We start from the raw sequence: 27,870 nt of genomic DNA on the forward strand, positions 1-27,870 counted from the left end.
GTAGACACGTCACCCGTGTTAGGACAGCTTGTGGTTGCGAATGCGAACCGAGTCTTGTCGGAACCTTCCTGTGGAAGGGATCCATGCCATGGGTGGAGGCTGGAAATTGAGGTCAGGTTTTGAGTCTACTAAAGGTTTATGTTGTGGCTTTTGAAAGATGTCCCCACTTCCTGTGATAAGAAAAGTATTAACCTAAACGAAGTGAGCACACCTTTCCACTACTAGAGACCCCATTATGGGGCTCTTATTTGCTTTGTGCTGTCCCAGCAGTCACTGGGAGCATCCCTGGATCCCAGAGCACTTAGCAACTTGTTTCTGAGGACTTAACCTAACATGAAGTGTGGTGTCTTTACTTAGTTTAGGAAGGTGATGTGTAATCTCTGAGCCTACCAGCTAGACAAACGTGTCATAATTTGTTTTCCATTTTCCTTGGTTGGAGTTTGTCTTCATGATTTTCTTAGCATGGAAGGTGTATCGTGATCCGTGCAATCAAGACAAATGGAAAGGTGGGGCTGCTGGGCTGCTGACGTTACTCTCCTCATTAGGATAATGAAGATAGCACATCAAAGGGGTCATTCTCAATCAGTGATTGGAGGGAGGTGGAGAAGGAAGTCTTGCATGTAGCTGGGAGAGCAGCACTTCAGGCCACAGTTTATGTGTGTAAGGAAAAAAGTAAAACCATCCATATGAATTGTCTCAACCTCAGTCACGGATGAAATCCAAATTCAAGATAAGCCACCGCCTCATATATTACAGTTCTTTGTGTCAAGTGCCACAAGCACTTCACAGGAGCTCACTGCTTTAAACATCCAAAGTGAGCACTAGGATATAACTCAATTGATAAGTGCTTGCCTTGCAAGTCGGAAAACTGAGTTGGATCTCTGGAACCCACACTTAAAAAAAAAAAAAAGGCTGTGTGTGTAGTGTTGCATGCTTGTAATCCCAGCTCAGGGGAGGCAGAAACTGTGGCACCAGCTCACTAGCCAGCCAGCCTAGCTTACTTGTTAAGTTCCAGATTACTGCAAGACTTGTCTCAAAAAGAGGTAGATTAGACTGGGTGTCCACACCTTTAATCCCAGCACCCAGGAGGCAGAGGCAGGCGGATCTCTGAGTTAGGGGCCAGCCTGGTCTACATACACACTGACAATACTAATTGTTAGTGAGGGTGTAATGGGAACACTCTTCTTGGTGGGATACAAAACAGTACATCTGTTTGGGAAGGTTTGACAGTTTATTATAAAGTTAAACATACAAGGCAGCAATCCCACTATCCCACTCCAAGGGAAAGAAAAGAGGTTCACATAAAACACTATACATAAAATGTTTATGGCAGGTTTAAAATTAAAGACCTAAGTATCTTCTAGCTGGCCAATGAATAAGCAATGTGCAAGACAACCATATAATGGAACAACTCAGGAACAGAGGGAAGAGCGACCTGCAGATCCATTCTGTAGCTCAGACCTCAAAAGCAGTATCTAAATGAAAGAAACCCCACCCAGAAGTGCATATGCCAGTTTTGCCTGCACAGCATTTTAGAAAAGAGAAGAGAAAGAAATTAGATCAGCGGTTGCCAGGGGCTGGGTTGGTGGGAGGGAGGGGCTGTGACAGTGGGGGAACTGGGAGGGTGGAGTTTGGGCTGTTGTATATTCCTTTGTCTGCAGGCACTGAAGTGCATATGGAAAGGAATGTATTTTAGTTTTCTTTTAAAAAGTCATCTCAGCCGTGCACTTGGGAGGCAGAGGCAGGCGGATCTCTGTGAGTTCGAGGCCAGCCTGGTCTCGAAAGCGAGTTCCAGGAAAGGCGCAAAGCTACACAGAGAAACCCTGTCTCAAAAAGTAAAACAAAAACAACAACAAAACAACAACAAAAAAGCCATCTCAGAGCTATGGCCCCTCTTCCTACAGATGAGAGAGACCATGATATAGCATATGCAAGTTGGTTCAAAAGGCTTGGCAGAGTGTTATGCTGTGATGGACGTGATGGAGTTACATAAACATTCACAACTGCTCTTGTGCGTTAAGTAGAATATAATCTTAATCCCCATGTTATGCAAATATAAGCCCAAATGAAACCTTAATTACTGATAAGTTATTACCTTCAATAACTGATATTGGCATTCTCAAAAGCCCCAAGTGTTTGTGATCTGTTAAGTTAGTGGAAGAGACTAGGCGTATCCATCATGTGTTAAAGCTAAACAATTTAAGAGCTCACGACTGCCAGATCTAGTATCTATAAAACACCCAAGGTCCTCTAGAATGCAGACCCTGAGGCAAGAATTAAGTCACTGGTATCTTCTTTGAGGTACATATACAGAGTGGTGTGAAGAAGATCTTAAGCAAGGTACAAAGCCCTGAAATACAACGTGTTGCCCAGTTTTAGTAAGCCAAAAAGACATCAGGCAGCCTGGCATGGCAGTCTTAGTCTGGACTTTCTCTGGAAATTATGCAAGTAGTCCACAGCAGGACAGGAAGGGCATCTGTTTGCTGGGCTCCTTCTATCCTCCCCAGGGGAGTAGATTTTCCACCGCTCAGGCAGCCAGAACCCACTGCCTACTGTGTGCCTTTCCCTTCACTTGACAGTGGGAGTCACACTATAAAAAGAGGACCTGGTGTGGAACTAGAGGTACCATGTTGGCCCAGAGTCGAGCGCCCTAACTGGCTTGGGAATATTTGGTTTGGTTTTAGTTTAAGACAGGGTTTCTCTGTGTAGCTCTGGCTACTCTGGAACATGCTCTGTAGACCAGGCTGGCCTTGAGTTCAGAGATCTGTCTGTCTCGTCACAAAGGGGAGCTGTCAACAGGATGGGTTCAGGACTCTGACATGGTGGCACAGAACCTGGAGTAGCATGATATATAAATTAAATAACGACACAAGGTACAGTGTGTAAAAAAGAGAGTATTCATTGGGGATAGGGCTGGGGGAAAAGACTATTGATTCCTCCAGTTGAGCATGAATGGCCGGCTCAGAGACCACAGGACAAATCACAGCCAGAGTGTATGGTCTAGTATAACCACAAAATGACTAGCATTCAGACAGAGGGCGCACAGTGCACACTGAAGGACTTGAAAAGTCAGCTTGCAGCCAGATACAGAAAGCCTTGGCAAGGAGAGGAACATGGAACCCAAGGCCACAAGCCATGTGACACTTCCAAGAGGAAAGGAACACGTGAACTGTTTTCAGGACAAAATTCTGGGAAGCTGTTAGTTTAACTGGAAAGAATGTTTAATTAGGATCTCACATGGGACCCCTCATAATGTGAGTGTATTAAAGACATAATAGTTAAGAGAAAAATGCAGCCCCGCCCCCCCTCCCCCGGCAAAAAGAGCTAACTCTTAGAAATTAAAATTTAGAGCTGGGCATGGGAGCCTGTACCTGTAGTCCCACCTGCTCAGGAGAATTAGGGCAGGAGGACTGCTTAAGCCTTGGAAGTTCAAGGCCAGGCCTAGCAACATACTGAGACCCTGTGTCTTTTTTTTTTAAGCATATAGATAATATATTTATATATCAGAAATTTTTCTTTTATCTTTTATTATTTATATAAATCATATAGATATATAGATCAGAAGGGGACTGGAGGTATAACTCAATAATAGAATACATGTCTAGCATGCACAAGACCCTGGGTTCAATCCCAGCACCTCCAGCCCAATATATCAGAAAAAAAATACCAGAAAAAGAAATTAATGTGAAAAGGTTAAATAAAAATATTAATATGTAATTAAATCAGCAGTCTCAGGAAAGAAATCCAACATCCAACTATAAGTTGCCCTAGAGTTAGGGGTTAATGCTAATACAGTGGCATTAAATAAGATGGCTCAGTGGTTAAGAGCAATGGCTGCTGTTCCAGGACCCAGGTTCAAATCCCAGCACCTACATGGCAGCTCACTACTGTCTGTAATTCTAGTTCCAGAGGATCTGACACCCTCACACATACACATAGGCAGAACACTAATGTGCATAAATAAACCTTAAAAATATTTTCTTTGCTCTGGGCGGTGGTGGCACACGCCTTTAATCCCAGCACTCAGGAGGCAGAGGCAGGCGGATCTCTGTGAGTTCGAGGCCAGCCTGGTCTCAAAAGCGAGTTCCAGGAAAGGCACCAAGCTACACAGAGAAACCCTGTCTTGAAAAACAAAAAACAAAAAAAAAAAACATTTTTCTTGCAATTTACCACATTGAAAGGGCTCTCTTGGCGTATATCATTGTCAATAGAAAGGACATTATGACATTTGAGATAAAGAAGACCCTAAGACTTCAAGAGAAAAATTACAGGGCACAGACAAAGGCTCTAGATTAGAAAGATATGAGATTTCAGCAGCCAGCAGTGAAGTTCCCGAACAGCAGAACAGATGCACTGGAAGAGCCCACCTGCATCTGTAGCTACAGGAGCAGAGGAAGAATCAAACAGATGCATTCTGAAATCACTTACATCCCATCCAGCCCTGAGAAGTCAGTGAAAGACCTAACTGATCAAATGGGAAATTACAGTCATGAACGTCATATCCTGGGAAACAGGAGACTTAAAGAGAGTTCTAAGGAATGACAAGAGGGAAGAGAACCCAGGTAAGGAGCTATGTCCCAGGTGTGATGAACTGGCAGAGTGCTTCCTTTGGACTCAGCTCTGCTTCCTCAAATTCCTATGTGAAAGCTCCAAGGCCCAGCATCTCAAATACCACTGCATTTGGAGACCAAGTCTTTAAAGAGGCAAATATGTAAAAATAAGGTCTCTAAGGTGAGCCCTGATCTAATGACTGACATCCTTGAGAAGAGTGAGCTAGAGAGCGTCTCAGCCTCATGGCACCCGAGCCTGTCTCAGCACATCATAAAAGAGAGAGAGGGAGGGATTGAGTGGCAAGAGAGATGTAGTAGGACACAGAAGAGCACATGAAGACAGTGAGGTACCAGCCATCTACAAAAACCAATTTTTGTCAACTCCATCTTTCCCAGCATCCAGAACTACGAGAAATAGAAAATGCCTGTACATTGCATCGCCCATGTGATTCTCCACCATGAAGCCCTACCAACCAAACTTGGCACCTAACCTGAACATTTTAAGAAGCTTCAGGAAAGGAGTCAATCCAAAGGGCACATCATTCACACCGAGACTGTTTATAATGCTATCAGGTATGGAGGATGAATTTGACGTATCAACGGAAAATGGCCAAATGAATGAGTCAAAAATGTGAAGGAAAGGGGAAGACGTAAAAGAACCCACAACCATGAACACAATAGCTCATGATGACTAACATTTACCTAGTAACAGGAATGTCATCAAAAGCTGGGAAACAGCTATAGGGTGAGTAGGCTGAGAACTAAATCCTCATGTGCCATGGGAAGAATTCATCAATACGTATCACAAATTGGAAAAATCAAGAAATGGTGATCTCTAAGAGTATTACTTAAATAGAGGAAAATACACAGAATAAGGGAAAAATACTCAAGCTGGCTACCTCTGTGACTTAACAACTGAATAGCATAGAAGATGCCTTTTACATTGTAATCTCAGGAAAGCTACCTGAGAAAGTACTCATGTGTGCCCTTAAAATAACAATATAACTTAAAAATACTACATAGACACTAGAAACTTTTTAAGAAGCTGCTGCTTCTTTCCACTAGGCCTTTGGATAGTGGGACATGGACAGAAGCCAGACCAGTATGTGTAAGAATACAAGCTGTGAGTTATCCAATGGCAAGCGAGGCTTTTAACAAGGTGTCGGAAATCCAAAGAGAGAGGAGCAGGACAGGTGGCAGAAATGGTTCCTGAGGGAGCAGAGGCCATGCAGCGGCCTCTGCTGGCAGTGTCCTCCACAGAAGCTGCTTGCCAAGGCGTTCTTTACACCTTCAAGACTGGATGCACCTTTCTACCTGCCCCAGCTTTCCCTCTTTGGCTTCACAATTGTCTGTTCCAGCTTCTTACAATTCTGGGGAAGAATTCTGCAAGGAGAGCCTTGTAGCAAGAAGCACTTTGGCTCTGTTAAATGTGGCAAGTATAATAAGAGTTATCACATGAGTGTAGAGCGACTTGACCAAGCAGATTAGCCCCAGGCCAGACTAGAACCGCTGGGACTTCCTCGGGGTCAGACCCACATGTTCACACACACACAGAGAAAGTCACTACTACCATGTAGAGCATGTTAGTTGGTCAGTTTTACAAATCCTCACAATCAGAGGCTTTAAAAGTAGAAGTCAAATTGCCCAGGCATTCACCAAACACTTGCTGTGGACTATGATGAACAACTTCCTGGGTTCTACAGGCGAAGTAATTAGCACCTCTAAGTAACCTGAAGTGTGTTCCAGAGGAAGAGCACCATTCCAGTGTGGGAGGCCACTGGACAGATCTTGAAGAGAGGGCCTCAGGGTCAGCACCACCCTCAGTCGTCCCAGATATCCAAGGATGGATGGTCATTCCTAGTCCGTTCAACCTTTAATATCTACAGAGGTTTTCAAGCCTTCTGGACAGTTCTAGCCTATCTGAGAAATTGTTATTTAGCCAGCACCCTGGTTATCGGTTGGTTTCCTTTTGTGCAACTTAACAATCAGTCAGTCCCTTAAAATGTACACTTCTCTGGGTTAGATGGCTAACCTGGCAGTGAGTAAGAAGCTGGTCAAATTCCAACACTGACCACCAAGGTAAGAACACTGACCAGGGTCCCACAAGTAAAGAGAGTACGTGCCAAATAAATTGTCTACTGGCTAGACTTTTAGTAGAAAATTTCAACAGTTAGGGAAAAAAGATACCCTTGAAGACTGTGTTAGTAAAAGAACTTGGTAAAACACTATGAATCTTTAGACCTACACATAAATATAAGCATGGGCAGAGGAAATATACAGGGAAAATAAAAGGCAATTAAAAAATTTGCAAGTCCAAAATAGTTTATCCATTCAGAAATCTTTGAGAAGAGCTGAAGCCTGTAACGAGAAGTATTCTGGACAGCTATAATCACTGTGCGTCCATCACCAATAACTTAATATACATAAAGGAATAATAAAAGATTTAAAAAAGTTAAAAATGTTTAAAAAAATTTGTTTAATTCTTTTGACCTGATTTTATTAAAATCCATCCAGCTGTCTTCTGTCCAGCTCTGATCTCAGGTGGCCCTAGAACAGCCCAGCCAGGTGGGCGGGCTTCACTGGGTCCATCCCCAGCAGGCTGGGTAGAAAGGTCTCTGGTAACTAGCAGAAGTCCACTTCTTATTCTGGGTTGCTTGACTGCTGTTTGGCTTCACGTTCCAGAAGAATCTTCTTTGTGAATAGTCCTCTCCAGGTGGACCAGGAGGAGGGATAAGGCCTCTCTGGTAAACACTCTGGTTTTGTGAAAATTTTCTTAAACAAGAAGTAATAAATCATTATCAAGATTAATAAAATAAGAGATATTCTGATTTTACTCTTTCCTACCTGGGTGACCTGGGCAGATAATCACTTATCTTTCTCTTCATTTTTTATAGAATGGAGCTAGGAGTGGGGAGATGGCCCAGTGAGTAAAGCTCTTGCTGCACAAGTGTGAGGACTTGGGGCTGGACGCCCAGAACTCATAGAAAGCTGAGACACAGTAGCATGTGTGTGCAATCTCTATGACCAGATGGGGGGCGGACAGGAGGATCCCTGGAAGTTGAGGAGAGCTGGCCTAGCATGTGCAGTGGAACTAAGGAGGCTCTATCTCAGACAAGGTGGGAGTATGAAGGGGATAGTGGAGGTTACTTTCTCTCTCTCTCTCTCTCCCTCCACCCCCCTCCCTCCCTCCCCTCTCCTACTTAGTCAAATTTGATCAAATGTTTCTTTGGCCTCTATCCATTTTCATCCTTCTGACTGTTGTTACAGGAAGTTGCAAGCAGCCATGTGGGTGCTGGGAATCAAACCTGAGTCTTCTGCAAGAGCAGCCAGTATGCTTAACTGCTGAGCCATTTCTCCAGCTCCTGCTACTATTTTTTACTATTATAAACAAACTTTAATTTCAGTGGCTTTATAATATGTCACAGTATGGTTATGGTTACTTAGCTGTATCTCCACTCTTAGAATCACAGGTTACTACCAGTTTTCCTACCATCATTATTTGGGGGAATATATACTACTGTATGCAGAGCACCTAGCTCTGTATGGGACAGTACGACTTGAGAAGTAGATTCTCAGCATGGAATTGACCAGGTATGAGCATCTTTATGGCCACTAAAACTACTGATTCACAAGGGTTACTCCCACTCTCAGTGTCAACAGCAGCATCTTTTTGAAAGTGTAACAACGTACCAACTTGCTTTATCAGATGTAGCAGGGAACAACCATAGTTATCATGTATTTTAAAATCTCCACCTCAAAGAGTGGAAATTAGAGATGTGGTCTCACCCAAGATTACACACAGTGTGAATGGCAGAGTAAAGAGACAAGTTCAAATCCAGCCTGACAGTCATGACCCTCAAGTGCTCATAAAAACCACAACTAAATTAATAGCTAAAAGTATCTTTTAAGCTATACCAGTTTTTTTAGGTAGCATCTTGACTAGTGTAAAGAAGCTACAGATCTAGTGAGGCATTATTTTTCTATCGGTCCTCAAGAGTGTTTCTGAGAAAGACTGATGCAGGAAGAGCAGACTGGGTAAGGAGGATCTGCCTTCTCTGTGGGCAGGCAGCAGCCCCCTGGCTGGGATTACAGTACAATTACAAAGGCCGAGGGAGGAAAGGCAAATTTACCCTCTCCTTCCTCCCACCCCTTCCCCAAGGCTCCTCAGGACTACTTAGGACTCCTACAGAGAATTACCAAGTTCCCTGTAGGGACTTCACAGCCTCCAGTCGCACATGACAATCACCCCAGTGAAGGCCCCTTCTCATCTACCTGCCTACTCTCCCTCCCTTCTTCCTTCTCTTCCTCTCTCCTTTCTTCTCTTTCATTTCTCTGGAGAATCCTACTAGACTATTTTAACTGAATTGAGACTTTTTCATCTCCCATTTCCCAAGTGAGATACGATGTACTTCCCTGGTCTGAAGTAGTCCCATCTCAGTTCTAAGGAAGGGAAAGCCCAGGTACCTGAATGACTGCTGTGAGGTCTGGGTATGAAAATGCCGGGGAGGCGGTGGACGGCCACCAGGCCAGTTGTTCCGAGGTCCTTGGTTCACAGGCTTGTTAGTGCTGTGGGCGTGTTCCATAAGATGTGCTGAGTCTTCAAGACCACGTGACCTAGATGTGCTGCTAACATTCCGGTTCCTAAAAGAGAAGTGTCCCCCAGTGTCACCAGGTCCCAGGTCCAGGTCCAGTTCAGTGACTATGTACTTTGGTGTGTGAACACAGGATCTCCACTCCCCCACCCCTATTTGTTTAGGGTTTGCTCAGCAAGGGAGCAAGATGCCAGGGTAATGTGAATCATACAAAAGAGGTTTCCCTAACCACAAATCTCACTTAGCAAAATGGAAGACGCCTTACTTTCTGACCCGACGGGTCTGCAGGTTTTCAATGTAGTTCTGCCGTTCTATGCAGTGCCCCCGACACCTGTTGAACACTGAGGAGTGGATGCGGATAACTGTTAGGAGAGCTGCAAAGAGAACTCTTACCCAGAAGGCAGACCGCAGCTCATAGTCACTGGCTAACCATTAGGTGGTTACATCTCACATATCGCTTGCAGGTCTGTCCCTTCACAGCTTTCGGCAAAAGACGACCTTATGGTACTATTATTTTTCTTTCTTTCTTTTGGTCCTGGAGATCAAACTCAAGGTTGCACACAGGCTGAGCAAGCGCTCTCCCATGGAGCCACATCCCCAGCCCCAAGACGTAGCTTTCCTTCCTTATCTCTCTTCACTTCCTTTTTGGCATCTTCTATTGGATCATATGAATTTTTTTTTCCAAAAATTGAAAAGTGGCTCTACTTCCACCTTTAGCTTTTATAGGAAGGGAAAAACAGTGACCCACCCCCCCATACTTACATTCAATTGCATCATCTGGCCTCATGCCTTCTACATCAATCAAATATCTAACAAAACAACATAATTTGGGTCACTTAAATATACAAAAAGAAAAACAAAAATCAAAACAGGTCCCATTTCACTTACACGTGGAGAGATATAAATCCTAAGAAAATACTACATATCTAATCCAACAGTTACAGAATAACATGCCATGACCATAGAGAACGACTATCCCAAGATTGACCAACTTTAGAAATCTATTAATAAAGGGCTTACATTAGTATAATAATAATATAACTAATAACATGACCAAATTGGCAAATATTAAAAGGCAGATTCTGTAGTCATTTTCTTCAAAATGCTTTGTGAACTAGAAAACAGGAGGCTTCCTAATATTACTGTGTATTCATTAGGAACCAACGACACATAAAGCAACTGGGAAAAATAGCAACACAGCTAAAAATACCGGGTAACCAACCGTACAGGTCAGAAACAGGGGCTACCATCACCGTTACCCACTTTTCCCGCATCTTCACCTCCAATCTACCACCAGGGTCCTGACAGTGATGACCACAGCCTTCCACCAGAAAGCCCTCACCATCCTGGTCTGTCTAAGTGACCATTACACTTCAATTCATATAAAAACCTAATGGCTCCTTGCCTCTACCTCTCTAGAGCATTCTTTACTCAGCAAAAACAGATGGTTTCAACAAACCCAAAAAAGTTCAACAAGAAAAACCAAACAGACCCAAACACGGCTTTGCATGGCCTAACTGCTCCTGCCTGCCCCCGCAACCTCACTTCTACGGCACACTTACGGCACTGCCCGCCCCGCAGCCAAGTATATGCCATCCTACTCCAGGGCCCGGCTGAGCCTTATGTCCAGTTTCTTCAGTGTCCCTACTCAGCTAGTACTAGCTCAACATCAGAGTCTCTCAAACTGTCCATGGGGATGTACTGTCTTCTTGATGAGATAGGTCAGAGTCTCCCCGTCACGGTACCATGTTCCTGTCCCCCTCAGCATTTGACAGTGAGCGCTCTATATTCTTCTTTTTTTACTATTATTATTATAGTCTGATTTCTTCAGAGGCGAGTTAAATCTCTTTACCAGCACCCACACTGCTCACACAAACCAGACCTCAGGATGTTCTGAACGGACAAGCAGCACAGCACAGCACAGCAATTCCTTAAGGGCCATCAGACTGCATCCTAATTCAGCATCTGCATGTCAAGTGAGGTTATTGCGGAGTCAGTGGCATGTGGATCCAAAGATGCTCATACCACTCTAGTAATTTTATCAGACCCCAAACTTCTGACTTGCATGTTCATCAGTATGCAAAAAAAACAAAAACAAAACCCCAACAAAAACCAGTATAACCTTTAAAACATAAGGTTTCCAAATACTTCCATAGGAAGATACCTACCACCTATTAGATTGTAAATCTGCACGTCTACTGTACTTGAAGCCACACAGATGTACTTCTATCTGCATCTGTGAAGTCTACAATGGTATTGCTGGTGGCAGTCTCTAGGTGGAGACAACACTGCTCTATAATTCACCCATTTCTATGTAAGTGTACATTACCACTGTAACCAGACAAACACACCAAACACTGTTTGGCTTTTGGGTTGGCAACTCACCTGCAAATGAGGTAGCCAGTCCTGTTTAAGCCATGGGTGCAATGGACACCAATAAGTTTGTCTATAAAACAGGAAATGCAGAATTGAGTAAAGGAAACAAGATCCACCAAAAATAAGTTAAAGACAATTTTCTGCAGACTAACACAATTAGTGAAATATTACTGCTATGTTGAAAAGTGGCTTTAGAAACATGTTATCAAGAATCACCTACCAAAAGTTCACTGTTGTGGAAACTTTGCAAGTACTGCTTCGATACAGTGATACAAACTGTAGAGGCAGCCGGGTTAAAGCTGCAGCAGACAAAGCCATTTGTTTTCCCATGGAGAGGAAACTAGAATGTGTCTGTGTGTGTGTGTGCATGCAACTCTGAAGTTTGAAACTGGGCTTATGGAAGCCAGGCAAGTGCTCAGCAATTAAGCTGCAGACCTCAGCCCACCTTCCCTTTTGATAATAGTAACAACCACAAGTGTACTCAGAATGGAAAACCAGCAGAAACACCTCAAGTATGTGTGGCAAAGAGGAGAGTCTACTGGCCTATTTGTGCTGTTCTCCCAGGAGACTGCTGCACTCCTGACCTTTGACTCTGGTTGTCTCTTTAAGTAACTAGCAGACCCTGATAATCTTAATCTTCTCACCCCTTAACCACAGGAAAAGGGAAACACTTCCATCATATTACACATTTCTCACTCAAGTTGTTTTTGTGTGGCCAACAAGGGGGAAAACACTTTATTACTAACAGCTGCCATTTTCAGAGACAACAGACCGACTATCAGAATATTAACAATATCAAAAGTTTGAAACTGCTCTGGAGAGATGGCTCAGTCCTTGAGAGCACATCTGCCCTTGAAGAGGGCCCAAAGTCGGTTTTCCAGCACCCATGTCGGATGGCTCACAACTGCCCCTAACTCAGATGGAGGGGATCTGAAGCCTCTGGACTCTGAGTACCTGCATTTATATGCATGTAGCTACAAGCACACACACATAATTAAAATAAAAAAGATTTTAAGAGTCTCTAAACCTATTCAAAATGCACAACAGAGTTCAGACAGAAAAGAAAAAGAAACCACAAGGACTCACCATTGTCTTTATTTTTCTTTAAAAACTCTTTAACTGCACACTTGAACTTAAAAATAGTGTCATTACTGGGTACCTGATGGCCAACTGTAAGAATTTTTATGTAAGAAATAGTTTCTGGCAAATCCTACAAAGCAAAACAAAGAAAATGTACATTATTTCATTTGTAGGCATATAATAAAATGTTTGAGGAGCATGAAAATAAACTGATAATAATAAGCTTACTACGACAGCAATTCTGACTAAAGAGTCACTTCTTACAAAGCTGTTTCAACCAGGAAACAGCACTTGATTTTCATTAAAACTGTAGGACAGTCACTAGTTATACAAAACACACCAAAGTCCACATGAATGAGGGTATATATGGTGTGGACTGTTCTATCTAATTATTTCACCTTTCTGTGCCTTTACAAAGTGGTAATGAGCTGGGCAAAAGGAGCTGTGGACACGAGAAAGAAAAGGGCAGATGAGGGGCTGGAGAGATGGCTCAGTGCTCAAGAGTGCCTGCTGCTCTTCCAGGATGTGCTTCATTCAGTTCTCAGCACCCACGCCTGATGGCTCACAACAGCCTGTAACTCCTGCTCCAGAGGATCCGGCGCCCTCTTCTCGCCAGGCACCTGCACACAAGTAGCAGACACAGACAAGCAGACAGACAGACAGACAGACATAGACACACAGACACAGACATAGACACATAGACATAGACACACACACACACACACACACACACACACAGACATAGACACAAAGACACACACACAGACATACACACACACACACACACACACACACACACACATCTTAGGGAAAAAAGAGAGGTTAGGTGAAAAATACGTAACTCTGGGTTTAAGTGGAAAGCGCTATCATGATTTTTACACAGAGTTCCTAGCTCTGTCCACAAGAAAAGCTTCAAAACAATGTCATTCTATTAGCAATGAATATACCTGACACTCACATATCTGAAAGGAAACAAAGCTTTCTGCAAAGGCTGAGTCAGGTGGGGCAGGAAAGAGTTAAGATGAGCCCAGAATTCTTTCATGCAGACAAAATGATCAGAGATGATCAGGACATGTCAAAAGATTAGGACTAAGAAATGGTTTAATCTACCTGAGAAGCTTTGGCAGCTGAGAGCTACCTGGAAAGGGAGAATCAGTTTTCTTCTTCAGGAGTGCGGCCCTGGGTAATTGGCCATTTTCCAGAAGATGGCTTCACACCCACGTGCACTTGGGCAGCACTAATTTTGAATTCAGTGAGTTGCTTTTAAAAATGTGGTGTCAGGGTAGGGTAAAGAAATGGCTGAGGGACAGAGCTGAAGAGTGCTTGCTGCTCTTGCCAAGGACCTGGGTTCAGTTCCAGCATCCACATCAGGCAGCCCACAAGCTGTAATCCAGCTGCAGGGGCTCTAATCCCTTCTACCACCCACAGGCACCTTCAAGCATGAGTTGAACAAACAAAAAAATGGGCAATACACATAAAAAGGAGGACATTACATTGGGAGTGCAAACCAGGAGCAATTGGCTGTGGTATTGGGGTCGTTGTGATCAAAATACAAATTATACATGCATGAAATTCTCAAGAATATCTTTCAAAAAAGGTTTTAGGAGCCAAACTGAGAAGCTCCAACTATCTGAAGAGAGGCCCTCCAACTGTGCTCCAATTGGAAAAAACAACTGCAGGGGAGTTTGTAATAAGAGAAAAGCTTAAATGAATAAATTCTGACTCGTCACTATTGGCAGGTATTAGGGACCTAAGGTATTACTTTAAAGGTGTTACCTAGAGGAAAGAATCCTGTTGACATCACTGAGTAAATAAACAAGCAGAAACTTCATTAAATGAAACATGAATGATAAGATTCACCTTGAATAGCCTGGTATGGTGGCATACACCTGTAATCTTAGACCCTGGGAGGCTGAGGCAGGAAAATCTTGAGTTTGAAGTCAGCCTGGGCTACACAGCAAGAGCCTGTCTCAAAAAAGAAAAAAGAAAAAGGAAAATCAACTTTTGGAAGCTTCAAAGGAGTTAACAGATCAGTCATCAATAATTACTAATACCATAAGAGACAACCACTCATTATATGCCCCCAATGGAAGGACACATGACCATCTATGAAAATGTCTTATGTCAGGCATGGTAGCACACCCTTATAGTCCTTGTATCCCAGTAGGCTAGGCAGAAGGACCACTTGAACACAGGAGTTCAAGATCAGCCTGGGCAACATAGCAAGAACCCATCTCAAAATACACAGACACACTGGAGACTGTCAGGTTAAAAAGAAAATCATTCCTGCTCTTGAGAGAATGAGGGGGAGCTGGAGGGATGGCTCAGAGGTTAAGAGCACCAACTGCTCTTCCTCGAGGTCCTTAGTTCAATTCCCAGCAACCACATGGTGGCTCACAACTACCTGTAATGAGATCTGGTGCCCTCTTCAGGCCTGCAGGGATGCAGGCTGAATACTGTATACATAATAAATAAATAAATCTTTATAAAAAAAAAAAAGAGAGAGAGAGAATGAGGGTTCAGTTCCCAAAACTCATGTAGCCACTCCAGCCATCTATAACTCCAGTTCCAGTGGATCTGACACCCTTTTTTAACTTCTGTAGGTTCCAGCATGAATATGGTACAGCATACAAACACACACCAGTGTTTAGAAAGGAAATCAATCTGGCTGTGGTGGTTCATGCCTGTAATCACAGCACTTGGGAGATAGAGGCAGGAGGATCAGGAATTTAAGGGCATCCTCAGCAACTGAGGACAGCCCTGCTTATATGAGACCTATCTCAAATTTAAATTAAAAAAAAAAAAAAAAAAGAATCAAGGCAGGTACAGTACTGTACATCTGTAATTCCAGCATGAGAGAGCCTGAGGCAGGAAGACCATGAGGTCAGCCAGGGCTACATATTAAGACTCCGCTTTAAATACAAAACCCAAAAGAAAACAGTAAGGAAGAGAAGGAAGGAAAGTGGGAAAGGGAAAGGAAAGGAAACTCCCAGGGTTAGGGGAACAGGAGGAGAAAGGAAAACAATCCTGAATCTGGTTGTGCTAGCCCACTGGCAGAGAACAATGGACTCGACCAGCACTTGGAGGCACACCACTAACATTTACAGAGTATAGGCTGGCTGGGTCTCTCAAAGCACAGAATTCAAGAGAGACAAATAGAAAGTGAAAGACATGGAAAGCAATCTTTATGACAACCAAATTCAAAATGACAATTTTTATGACATCTAGGGGCTATCAGATTACAAATCTGATATCAAAGAACTGATATTAAGGAAAAAGTATTGTATTTTACATACCATGCATACCAGAAATGTAGAGATAAATTCTATAATGTTTAGGGCTCCTTTAAAATAAGACAGAACATGCTCGGCATGATAATGCACACACTTAATACCAGCACATGGGAGGCAAGAGTAGGCAGATCTTTGTGGGTTGGTACCAGCCTGGTATACATAATGAATTTTTGGCCATTAAGGGCCACAGAGTGAGATTTTTCCTCATGAAAAAAACAAAACAAAGAACACTCCCCCTGACCCAACACACACACAGACACACAAAGTGGAGAATAAGGAAGGCAGAATGGGGTGAAATAGGAGCCACAATGAAATATAGCATATACACATAACCTAAATATTGAGCCAGAAAAGATTCTGGTATGTGCTTCAATAAACACCGCAGACATAATTAGTGAAATAATTTAGGCACAAAAAGACAAGCATTACATGATACTGGGGCTGGAGAGATGGTTCAATAGTTAAGAGCACTTGGCTGCTCTTGCAGAAGACTCAGGTTCAATTCCCAGCATCCACATAGCAGTTCACAACCATCTGTAATGCCAGTTATAGGGGATGTAATGCCAACTTCGGGCCTCCACAAACACCAGGTATGTCTGCAGTGCATATATATATAAGCAGGCAAAAACATTCATACAAATAAATAAAAATAAATCTTAAAAAAAGGCGCACGCCCTTAATTCCAGCACTCGGGAGGCAGAGGCAGGTGGATCTCTGTGAGTTTGAGGCCAGCCTGGGCTACAGAGTGAGTTCCAGGACAGGCTCCAAAGCTACACAGAGAAACCCTGCCTCGAAAAACAAAAACAAAAAACAACAACAAAAAAAATTACTTGATGGGGTGGTGGCACACGCCTTTAATCCTAGCACTTGGGAGACAGAGGCAGGTGGATCTCTGTAAGTTCAAGGCCAGCCTGGTCTACAAATCGAGTTCCAGGACAGCCCAGAGCTTTCATACAGAGAAACCCTGTCTCAAAAAAACAAACAAAAAAATTTCTCCACAGATAAGTATAACTCTCACACAAAGGTACTTTTTTTCCTCCTGCAGCACAAAGATTATTAAAAAAAAAAAAAAAAAAAAAAAAAAAAAAAAAAAAAAAAGCCACAACTAGTCAAAAATACAGACAACAACAGACTGAGCTGCCCGGCCCCAATTAATACATCTAAAACACAACCCTTACATCTTAAGGCTCAAAGAAAGAACACTCAGAAGAGGGAGGTAGAAAGATTATAAGAGCCCCAAAGACCAGGACGTCAGCTACAAGATTACATTTTATACACGCCATAGGGAAGGCTCCACCCATGAAATTTTAACAATGTGGGTGCTTACACAAGATCTGAACAGTAATTCCAGTGGACATGCCAACAGGGATGGGAGACACTGCAGAGGGCCTGCCCTAGAGGAAGAGCTACAGGCAGTTAAGAACTGCTGGGGGGGGGGGGGAGGAGAGAAGAACTGCTTTTTTATAAGCATCCTGAAGTTGTCAGCCCTAAAAACATACATAGAAGCAAAACTAGATGGACTCAGCAGGCTACATTTGTATATTTATTTGTATATACATATAGCAATAAAAAAAAGAGAGGCTATGAATTTGAAAAGGGGGGTTGAGAGGGGTTAAGGAAGGAGGAGGGAAATGATGGAATTAATATTTAAATTAAATTTAAAAAGTTGAATATATATTACATTATGCTACTTGTATAAGATACTAATACTGGGAAATTCATATAACAAAGCAGGTAAGAGGTTACTAGGGGTCAGGAGTATAGGAAAAGGGGGAATTAATGTTCAGTGGTTATAGAGATTTTGCTAATGAAAGAGACATAGGTAATAACCACTACATATTATAGTTCAATTCATGTCTCCAATCTAGTGTGTGCATTGTTGTTGTTAAGACTTAATTATATAGTCCAAACTGGCCTTGAACTTGTGATCCTCCTGCCTTGGACTCCTAAGTCTGAGATTGTAGTCATTTACTACCACGCCCGGCCTCCAATCTCATTTCAACATGAAATTAGGGAAACTATTTGCTTTTCCTTAAAATTATTACTTCCTATAAATGAAGCTCAGCTTTCACATCAGCACAGGACAGAAACTATGAAATTACTACGAATTCTTTTTTTTTTATTTAGAGGTTCTACTTACCTCTGCTTTATAATAGCGCTGAGTATATGTTAAATCAATTATCAATCCAAGTTCTTCATTTTGTTCATGAATTTTATGAAAAAGATCCAAAGGAGAGAAGCATTCTTCTGGCATAAGCTTTGCTTCAAATTTCTGTCAGAGAGGGAGGTAGAGAGAGCAAGGCTGTTTAAAGTTCTTCACCACATTCTGTATTTATTCCAGCCCCAAGAGATGAGCACGGATGAGAAGCAAAGGGCAGTCCGCTCTTCTGGAAGCTCATAACAGCCTCACTTCCAGTGGTGGGGAAAAAGAGCCTCTTTGAACATACACATATTTCTGTGTCTGTTTGATGCCCCTGCCTGAATCACTTTAGAATGTCCTAGTCAACATTAACTAGGTAAGGAAAAAACAAAAGTAGAATAACCAGCTTATCAACACAGTCAATACTCAACTATCCAGTTTAGTCAGATGGACATAAAATACAACGAAGTTATAATTAGTCTTCATATTATAGCTAGGGAATTATACTGTCTTTTCCTTTAACTGAGGTATTCTACTGATCTGTGAATCTTATTTCAGGTTAGTAAAGTGACATAAAACAGGAAAATAGAGAGCAACCAGGCTGAGAGCCAGTGGAGCTCTCCATGTTCTCCATGGGGAATTTAGACTTCTGAAAAAATACTGAATTAACTTTTACCTTTTGCAAAGGAACTTTGAAAGCAATGAACCGAGTCCCAGGCATCCGCTGTCCAACTGGGAGATAGTCTTTCCACCTGTGACACACACAGTATTTGTTAGACTGAATGTCAGTCTTGCCTCCCAACAGAACAAGGCTCCAAGATAACCAGGCACCAAGCACACACACAAAATGTCCCTTTCCTCTGCTCTGCCTTTTGTCACTCAACCTATTCATTTTCCACAAGTAACAACCTGCACCTTCTTCTTCTGTTTCCCCATCTTGAAAATAAATAGAAGACAACACAAAACAGGAAATACCTAAAACCAAAATGGCCAGAGCTTTCATACCCCTAATAAACCAGCCTAGCATCAGATACCAAGGCAATATATCAGACATGAAGGCAGAGGGGGCTGTGTCCGAGGATGGAGGTTGAAGGGGGGCAACAAGAGGCAGAAAAGGGAAGAGCAAATAGTGTGTACTTTCCCTATGGGGAATCTAGTTTTAAATACATAATGTATGTGTATACATACATATGAGATGAAAAAAGTGGTGAATTACTTAAGGGAAGAAAGAAACTAGCAAAATGTGGGCGGAAGAAGGGAAGGTGTATTCATGGGTATGAGCAAAGTATGACATACATGTAGAAAAATGTCATAATGAGACTCATATTTTGCATGGTAACTAGAAATATTAAAAATTGCAAGGAGTAATGAATACCTACACTCTGGCTGAAAGGGCTCAAATTCAATGCTTTGACTGCACAGTGTTCTCAGTTTCCACACAAGTGACATCAGTTCTTATAGGAGGAGACAGTCTGAACTTCAGCCACGCCAGGGGTCAGCGTGGAGAGTGAGAGCTGAGGTAGTTTATGTCCATGAATTGCAGCTAAGCAGGGTTCATTCAGTATACATGAAGATCAGAAAGTGAGGACTGAGTGGCAAGAGACCGGTCTGGAGACACAGAGGACCCCAGAACAGTGGAGCCTACTGTGACAGGCCATGGCAAGGAGTTGGTGTTTTATTTTTAAAATCAAGCTTTACCTTACATCTATGAGCTGTCTCCCAATTACTACTAGATATTCAGTTTAAATAATTAACTATATTAAAGTATGCTAAGAATGGATTAAAAGGAAATGCAAGTAGATAAATGGACACCTGTCTTCTGAAACAGGTCAAGCAAGTTCTGCACCGGGGTGATGATGGAGGAAAGCTGACAGACTTTAAAAATATTCAGGAGAGCCAGGCGGTGGTGGCACACGCTTTTAATCCCAGCACTCGGGAGGCAGAGGCCAGCCTGGGCTACAGAGTGAGTTAGTTCCAGAACAGGCGCAAAGCTATACAGAGAAACCCTGTCTCGAAAAACCAAAAGAAAAAAAAAATCAGGAGAAAAAAGGAAGCGCTTACTCAAATCTAGGAAGGTAGAGAGGACATTATGTACATTCTAGATTTTAGGTATTGCTCTTTGTGGAGATGAAGAGCTTATTGAAGTCTGGGAATGGGGAGAGGACGGGCTGTCCATCCTAGGTTTTAGGTACTGTTTATTTGTGGAGATAAAACAAACATTTGTTGAATTCTAGGAAGAGGAGAGGTTAGTCTAGCCACGCCTGTCTCCAGCTATTCCTTATTTGTGGAAAGAAAACAACCGGCCGGGCGGTGGTGGCGCAAGCCTTTAATCCCAGCACTCGGGAGGCAGAGCCAAGTGGATATCTGTAAATTCGAGGCCAGCCTGGTCTACAGAGCGAGATCCAGGACAGGCGCAAAGCTATACAGAGAAACCCTGTCTCGAAAAACAAAAAAACAAACAAAAGAAAAAAGAAAGAAAGAAAACAACCGACTTTTGAAATCTGGGAAGGGGGCAGGCAGTCGCAAGAAGTAAAGCGTACACAGCATCTGTGAACAAAATCGTAAATCTAACATTAAAAACATTAAAACCGGCACAGGCAGGGAAAACTCCCTCCAATGACACCTCCGCCTCCAGAGTCCTGGAAGTGACAGAGCCTCTCCAGCTGGTACTGAGGGCGGGGTGGCTTCAGCTCAGACCGGCTCCCTCACCCAGCGCCTAAACAGTCTGAAGACTGCGGCTCCCAGGCTCAAGGGACGACCCAACCCCGGCAGCCGCGCCCCAAAGCGCACTTCCGCGCTGGCCCGGAGCCCCACCGGGCGAGCCCTGCCGGGGCAGACCTGAGACCCCCGAACGCCGGGGTTGGGGAGGTTCGACGCGGAGGACTCTGGGAGGCGGAAGGGAGCCAGGCCGCGGGGAACACCAAGGCTCTCGGCGGCCAAGGCAGCCGGAACGACCCAGCCCGAAACGAAAGCGCCTTACCTCTCCGGGATGTGGTTTTTGACCTTCTTCTTGGGTGGGGCACGGCCGGCGAAGTCCCGGCCCCGACCACGACCATTGCGGCCGTAATGCCGCTGGCTCATGTGGGCGCAGACCTGCCGCCCACCCAACGCCAGGCGGGCCAGAGCGGCCAGAGCGGCGACCTCAGGGGCGACAGGAGACGCCGCGGGACCCACAGCACCCGCGCAAGAGAGCGCTGTGCCCGATGCCTCGCTAGATGGCGTGCGACGTGGCCCGCCGTGATGACGTCAGACGACGCGCGGAGGGTGGGTTTTCGTCAGCCAGCCCTGGGTTCCAACAGCGCCGTCTGTAGCCGGAGGCCGGTATCGCACGTACGCGCATTGTTACCCGCACCAGCAGAATGGCCCTGGCCAGGGGTCGGAGAGTCCAGCACGCACGCCCTCACCCCTGCGTTCTTGGCGACTTCGTGACGCTGGCAGTCGTTTACATTTTGTATATTGTTTATGGTATTCTTGTCATTCTCGCACAGGTGTGTCCTTTTTCCGACGAAAAGAAACACACCATCGGTTTTATACAACGTATTTCTCCTTATTTAAATACATATTTATGTTCTTTCTAGTTTTAAACGGCACAGGGCATTTAATGGATTCTAATCGACATAATTAAAAGTACCAAAACTGAAATACCTCCACCCGTTTGGAGTTTTGTTTGTTTTAAGACGAGGTCTCACTGTGCATCGCTCGCTGATCTTGAACTTGCTTTGTAGAGTAACCTGGCCTTGAAATCACAGAGGTAGACCTGCTCCTACCTCTTTAGTTCCAGAATTAAGAGTATGGGCCACCTTAGCCTGGTTGGAGTTTTTGTTTGTTTGCGTTGTGTTTTTGATCTTCTGTACAGAAAATGCTGTGGTGTGAACATCCCTATAGGTGTATACTATATCTAAATTCCTAGACAAGGAATTACTGGAATGAAGGCAGCACATGGGGACACTTTAAAAAACAACAACAACAAAACACCAATACTTTCCAATTGCCAAAAATGGTCTCAGCCCATTTTCCATCCACAGCCAGTTTTACTGGTATCACATGCCAGGTGTCACAATAGCTGTGGACACCATGACTTTATATTTTAGCAAACACCAAAAATAATCCAGAGATAAAAGAGGAGCTCAACCAGGCGGATCTCTGTGAGTTCGAGGCCAGCCTGGGTTACCAAGTGAGTTCCAGGAAAGGCGCAAAGATATACAGAGAAACCCTGTCTCAAAAAACCAAAAAAAAAAAAAAAAAAAAAAGGAGGAGTTCAAGTCCAAAATTCCCACACAATGCCAGGCATAAAGACCTGTGTCTGCTAGGAAATATCTGAATTCTACAAGTGGAAGACCAGGTACAGGACATCTGCAGTCAGGGCAGAGAACTAAGTCCCAGGTTAGACTGTAGAAATTTATGATAGCAAATTTGAAAATAAGTTTTAGCTTTTGGTTTGAAATTTCTGAAAGTAGCTTGTATTCACTATTAATAATATTCATAATAATTGTAGATCTGAGTAAGCTGACAAAAAGTCAGAGTTATTGAAAGAATGAGTAAATAAATGGGCAAAAGAAACATTAGCTATGACATTTTTGGGAAAGTCATATTCTAAGCAATTTTAAACACATCTATATAATTCTGAAAACTCTCTCACAATTGATAAACAGGTCAACACTTTTCAGAAATTCCATTTTTTTTAAGACTTATTATGTATACAGTGTCCTGCCTGCATGTATGCCTTCACACCAGAAGAGGGCACCAGATCTCATTATAGATGGTAGTGGGCCACCATGTGGTTGCTGGGAATTGAACTCAGGACCTCTGGAAGAACAGTTACTGCTCTTAACCTCTGAGCCATCTCTCCAGTCCCAAGAAAATCCATTCGTAAAACAGGAATGGCCTAGAAAAATTCTAGTAGAGCCAGGACATAGAACCACCAAAAGAAAAGAGGGTGATACCTGAAAGCCTTATGTACCTTCTTCATATTTGACATGAGTAGTTGAAAATATCCAACTAGGAGTAAGAACGAGGCTCCTGGGGCTGGAGAGCTCAGAGGGGTACTGCCTGGCTTTTGTCAACTTGACACAAACCTAGCCATGTCTGGGAAGAAGGACTCTTAGTTGAGAAAATGCCTTCATAATATTGATCTATAGGCAAGCCGGTATGACATTTTCTTGATTGATCATTGATGTGGAAGGGCCCAGTTTATGGTGGGTAGTGCCATTCCTAGGCACGTGGTCCTGGATGATATAAAAAAAAACTTGACTGAGCAAGACATGAGGAGCAAGCCAGTAAGTACACCTCCTCCATGGCTTCTGCTTCATTCCCATCCCCAGGTTCCTGCCCTGACTCCCTTTGATGACAGATTGTGATGGTTAGGTATAAGTGAAATAAACCCTCCCCCCCCCCCCCCCCCCCCACAAACAACAACCAAAACAAAAAACAAAAAAGAACAACAACAAAAAAAAAAAAAAAAAACAAAACGGGTCAACGTTAGTAAATTGCTGAAAAAGAAAAGCTACAAGTTAGAAGAGTGAAGTTTGCAAACATATGTAGATACATTCCACGTTGACATTAAATTATGAAGTGCTTGTTTGGAACTTATGAAAAAATGTTTTGATACATGGCCCAAAGAACAAACAGGACAAATGCCTATAGGCAGACTAGTGCACTAATGTGACAATTTATCAGGAATACAAAAGCCAAACTGGTCTTTTACTTCAGATTTGCCTAAATGCACATACTTTGGTGAGAACAAACTCACCCTAAACTGACCCAAGAAAATTTAGACCTAATAATGAACACAGATGCAAAAATTCTTTTTTTTTTTATTGGCCATTCAGTTCTTTATTAAACCATCAGGTGTTTTAGACAGACACAGTATCACACCTTAAAATAATATTCTACAATAGAGAAAGAACAAAAGAAAAAGTCCTACATTGTTACAGAGTTTTACATAATGTTGAATGCTTTCTATATTCTTGGAGGAGGTCTGGCTGGCTGTCATGGATTCTCCCATGAAGTCTGGTTACTGCGTTGTAACTTGGTTTTTTTTTTTTTTTTTAATGCTGAATGCCATTTATTGAAGGAGGGAGGAAGTCCCCAAAATAGCTTGACCACACAGCAGCCATGACAGGCTTAGGGGCCTAGACACAGCTTCTGTGACAGGCTTACTGGTAGGCAACACCCAGAAGATGGACATACCCATGCCCCTGACCTGGTCTGACCACCACGCATTACCTTCATGTTAATTTATTTTGTAGGGTATCAATGGAATCTGGGGGCTGTTTGACCACCAAGAACCTCAGGTCAAATTTCAAGTGTGTTTAGGACATACTTCCAAACCAGGCTTCATGAACAATACAGGGGAGCCAGGACCAAAGGACATCCTTGCCTGTGTCCGAGCCACAAATGACCATCAGCCATTATGGGTAGACCTTGTGCTTAGGAGCATGTGGGCCGCACCCACATTTCAAGTCTGACCACAGGAGAAGTTGATGTGTAAGTTAGCTCACAAGAAACCCTCCAACAACAAGAATGGACCCACTGTACTAACAAAAGCATTGGTGGTTTAATCACTGAATTAATGTCCACATATTACCTTCAAGATGTATAGACTATGCACACCTTTAACCCAGCTCAGGCAACCATGCTCAAATCAGGAGTCAAGACTACCTCACAGCCTTCATAACCATCTGGGTCACATTTGAATATCAAATAACATAGGCACACATTGGGTTAGAGGGTGTGTGGGCCACACCCAGGAATCCCTGTGCCCACAGTCAGGACAAATCTTTGTCACCCACCAGTCCCACAGACCCAACCAAGTAAACACAGAGACTTATATTGCTTACAAACTGTATGGCTGTGGCAGGCTTCTTGCTAACTGTTCTTATAGCTTAAATTAATCCATTTCCATAAATCTATACCCTGCCACACAGCTCGTGGCTTACCTGCATCTTCATTCTGCTTGTCCTGGCGGTGGCTGGCGGTGACTCCTTCTGCCTTCCTGTTCTTTTATTTCTCCTCTCTGTTAGTCCCGCCTATACTTCCTGCCTAGCCACAGGCCAATCAGTGTTTTATTTATTGACCAATCTGTTGCTGGAGGGCTTCTCTCCAGGTTCCCCAAGCCCCGCAGTCCCACAATCCACTTATAAAATAATCATTCAGACGATTATATCACTTATAAACTGTATGGCCGTGGCAGGCTTCTTGCTAACTGTTCTTTTATCTTAAATTAACCCATTTTTATAAATCTATACCTTGCCACGTGGCTGGTGGCTTACCAGAGTCTTTACATGCTGCTTATCCTGGCGGTGGCTGCAGTGTCTCTCCCCTCAGCCTTCCGCTTCCCAGAATTCTCCTCTCTCCTTGTCCCACCTACTTCCTGCCTGGCAACCTACTTCCTGCCTGGTCACTGGCCATCAGTGTTTTATTTATGTAGAGCGATATCCACAGCACCAATCAGAGCAACTTGACATACAGACCATCCCCCAGCACAGCCAAGTGCAGACCATCTCAGACACCTGCACTCAGGCCCGTGGTCCTAATCATCCTCTATGCGGACCTGCTGGGTAAAGCCACGAGGAACCCGAGAACAGGCTCCCACAGGACATACAGAACATCCCACAGCACCCAGGTTTTATCAAGACTACAACAGATCAAGGATAGCACTTTGATCTCAAGTGTGACCTAGAGCACACACGACTCCAGGAAGGTTGGACACATTTTAACACCACGGGGTGGTGGTCTGCAGAATGACATAAGGGAAAAGACCGTGAAGTGACCTCAATGGGATCCTGCCAGCCAATCAATACCAGTGTGAGCTGGGGGCTAACTTACCAAGAAGCCTGGGTCAAAATTAACTTTGAGGGTTGTGGACCTCGCTCTTCATCAAACTCAAGAGATAAGCTTAACTAGGAGGACCCAGGACCACAAAGCATGGCCTTCATGATGTCTGAGTCACACCAGAGAAGCAACCTGGGCAGACTTTGCCATGATGGGTGTGTGGGCCGCACCCAAGTGGCGTTATTTGTCCAGTCACTATCTTGTCTACAAGAGACCCAGGACAAGATGATCTCATGGGTGACTTAGCCAACACCAAGACCTCACAGGCAATTGGAACCACCACAACAACCAGCATTAGTGGTCTGCTATGTGACACCAGCCTCATAAACTTCACGAACCTCGCAAGACTGTGGTCCAAATCCTCTTAGCCTGACATCCCAGGTTCCCTTCCCACTCCCTGTTGACGTTGGTCCTCAACCTGACCTGATTAGAAACATCAAGTAACCCACTGGGTTAAGAATGTGATGGAGCACAAGTACAGACTTAATTTTAATGCTAACGAGTAAGGGAAACCTTGAAGGCCCTCCTCTGGAGGCATGTTTTTGGCATGTTCACTGTCTAGAAGTAGTTACGAAGGATTCCTTAAACTCTCACCAGGGCCTGCCTAAAAGAAGATAGAATTATACAGTGATTTCTGTAAACCTCCACCTTTATCTTCTGTATATAAAACAATTCTGAAGCCATGTAGTCTTTTTTGTTTGTTTTTGAGACAGGGTTTCTCTGTGTAGCTTTGCGCCTTTCCTGGAACTCACTTTATAGACCAGGCTGGCCTCAAACTCACAGAGACTCACCTGCCTCTGCCTCCTGAGTGCTGGGATTAAAGGCGTGCGCCACCTGGCACATGTAGTCTTATATTATTCTTTATTGTGCATTTCATGCCTTAGTGTTGTATATATAGTATTCAATAAACATGAGGTTCATCTGCAACCATGGTTTATCCTGGAATGCTCATTTTGGTCCTTTCCCTATACTTCTAACAAAAGGTTTTCAAACTTTGGATTGAAGATGTAAAGAACAGGCTGTGACGGTCATTGACAAACAGCAAGTGTGAGTAGCTAGCTCATCTCTTTCTCACCTGCTGTGTCCATGTAGACAACACATATCTGAATTCTCAGACCTCATCCTGAAGGTCACTGCACCTTTGTCCATGCTTTATATCTTTAAGCTGGAGTTACCAAGGAAAACTAAAGAAAAGGTCCAAGTAGGCAGGAGTGCTTCTCTAGTCATGAAATCACTGTGATAAAATGTACTAATGGGAGGGGCTGCTTACCCACTCCTTCCGGCTCCAAAATCAGATTAGCACCAATTTCCAGAGACTCCACATGAGGATGAAGGCACTCCCAGTGAAATCCCATGCATGGAGCCTAAACACATTCAGGTTCAGATTCCTGTTAAAGGAACAGTGAAATGTGCTGTGCTCCTTCAATTAGAGGAACTAGAGGCAGACATGTTGCAACTCTAGACTTGTCCCTGATGATCTTGTGAAGTTTAGGTGGCAGACTTGTTGGTGTGTTTACTATCCAGCCACATACACCTCTGCCTCCTTTCCTGTGGTCTTTGTTCAATGTACATTCTTCCCTTTGCCCCAGGGACTTTGCAGGATTTCTGTGGAAAACATCGTGTGGCTTTCGACTGTCTTGTTCATCAATGTCCCTTCCTTACAGTTGGACATCCATGGTCACAGGGCTCCCCCTTCCCAGCCAGGTCTGATTCACTCTTTCCCATGCACACATCCTTTCCCTTCAGAGATATGAGGATCCATCAGACTGTATGAAAAGAAAGGCCATGGATCTTACGTTTCACTGGCTCTTGCAGTAACTATCATGTGACATTCTAAGGAGGTCTGAACCTTCTGCTTCCACTCCTGGAAAGAAGCTAGAAGACTCTGAATGCAATACACCTGGGGCAGCATCAGATGGAAGGGTGTTTAAACATCAGTGAGTTAGAAACAGAGCCGCCTTTCCAGGGATGGCATCATCTTTCCTAAGGATAATTGGTTCACCTTC

At 43.6% G+C, this 27,870-nt stretch overlaps 1 protein-coding gene across 1 annotated transcript; it reads right to left on the reverse strand.

Moving 5' to 3' along the window:
- Positions 1–6,680: 6,680 nt before the first annotated feature.
- Positions 6,681–21,259, reverse strand: Dusp11 (dual specificity phosphatase 11). Its single transcript, XM_028863118.2, has 9 exons — positions 21,012–21,259; positions 18,708–18,783; positions 18,032–18,163; positions 12,605–12,728; positions 11,528–11,588; positions 9,905–9,951; positions 9,408–9,483; positions 9,015–9,191; positions 6,681–7,322 (listed from the first exon to the last, which is right to left on the reverse strand). The coding sequence occupies exons 1-9, from the start codon at positions 21,110–21,112 to the stop codon at positions 7,127–7,129; spliced, it is 990 nt and encodes a 329-aa protein (XP_028718951.1). The 5' UTR covers positions 21,113–21,259; the 3' UTR covers positions 6,681–7,126.
- Positions 21,260–27,870: the final 6,611 nt, after the last annotated feature.

The sequence above is a fragment of the Peromyscus leucopus genome, chromosome 3, assembly GCF_004664715.2.
Source record: "Peromyscus leucopus breed LL Stock chromosome 3, UCI_PerLeu_2.1, whole genome shotgun sequence".
Classification (NCBI taxonomy): domain Eukaryota; kingdom Metazoa; phylum Chordata; class Mammalia; order Rodentia; family Cricetidae; genus Peromyscus; species Peromyscus leucopus.

Coding starts and splice junctions, on each gene's coding strand:
- Dusp11 (XM_028863118.2), bottom strand. CDS start 21,112: ATGAGCCAGCGGCATTACGGCCGCAATGGTCGTGGTCGGGGCCGGGAC. Junction 9,484..9,904: donor GCCAGATGATGCAATTGAAT/GTAAGTATGGGG, acceptor TCCACTCCTCAG/TGTTCAACAGGTGTCGGGGG. Junction 9,192..9,407: donor CAGACCCGTCGGGTCAGAAA/GTAAGGCGTCTT, acceptor CTTCTCTTTTAG/GAACCGGAATGTTAGCAGCA.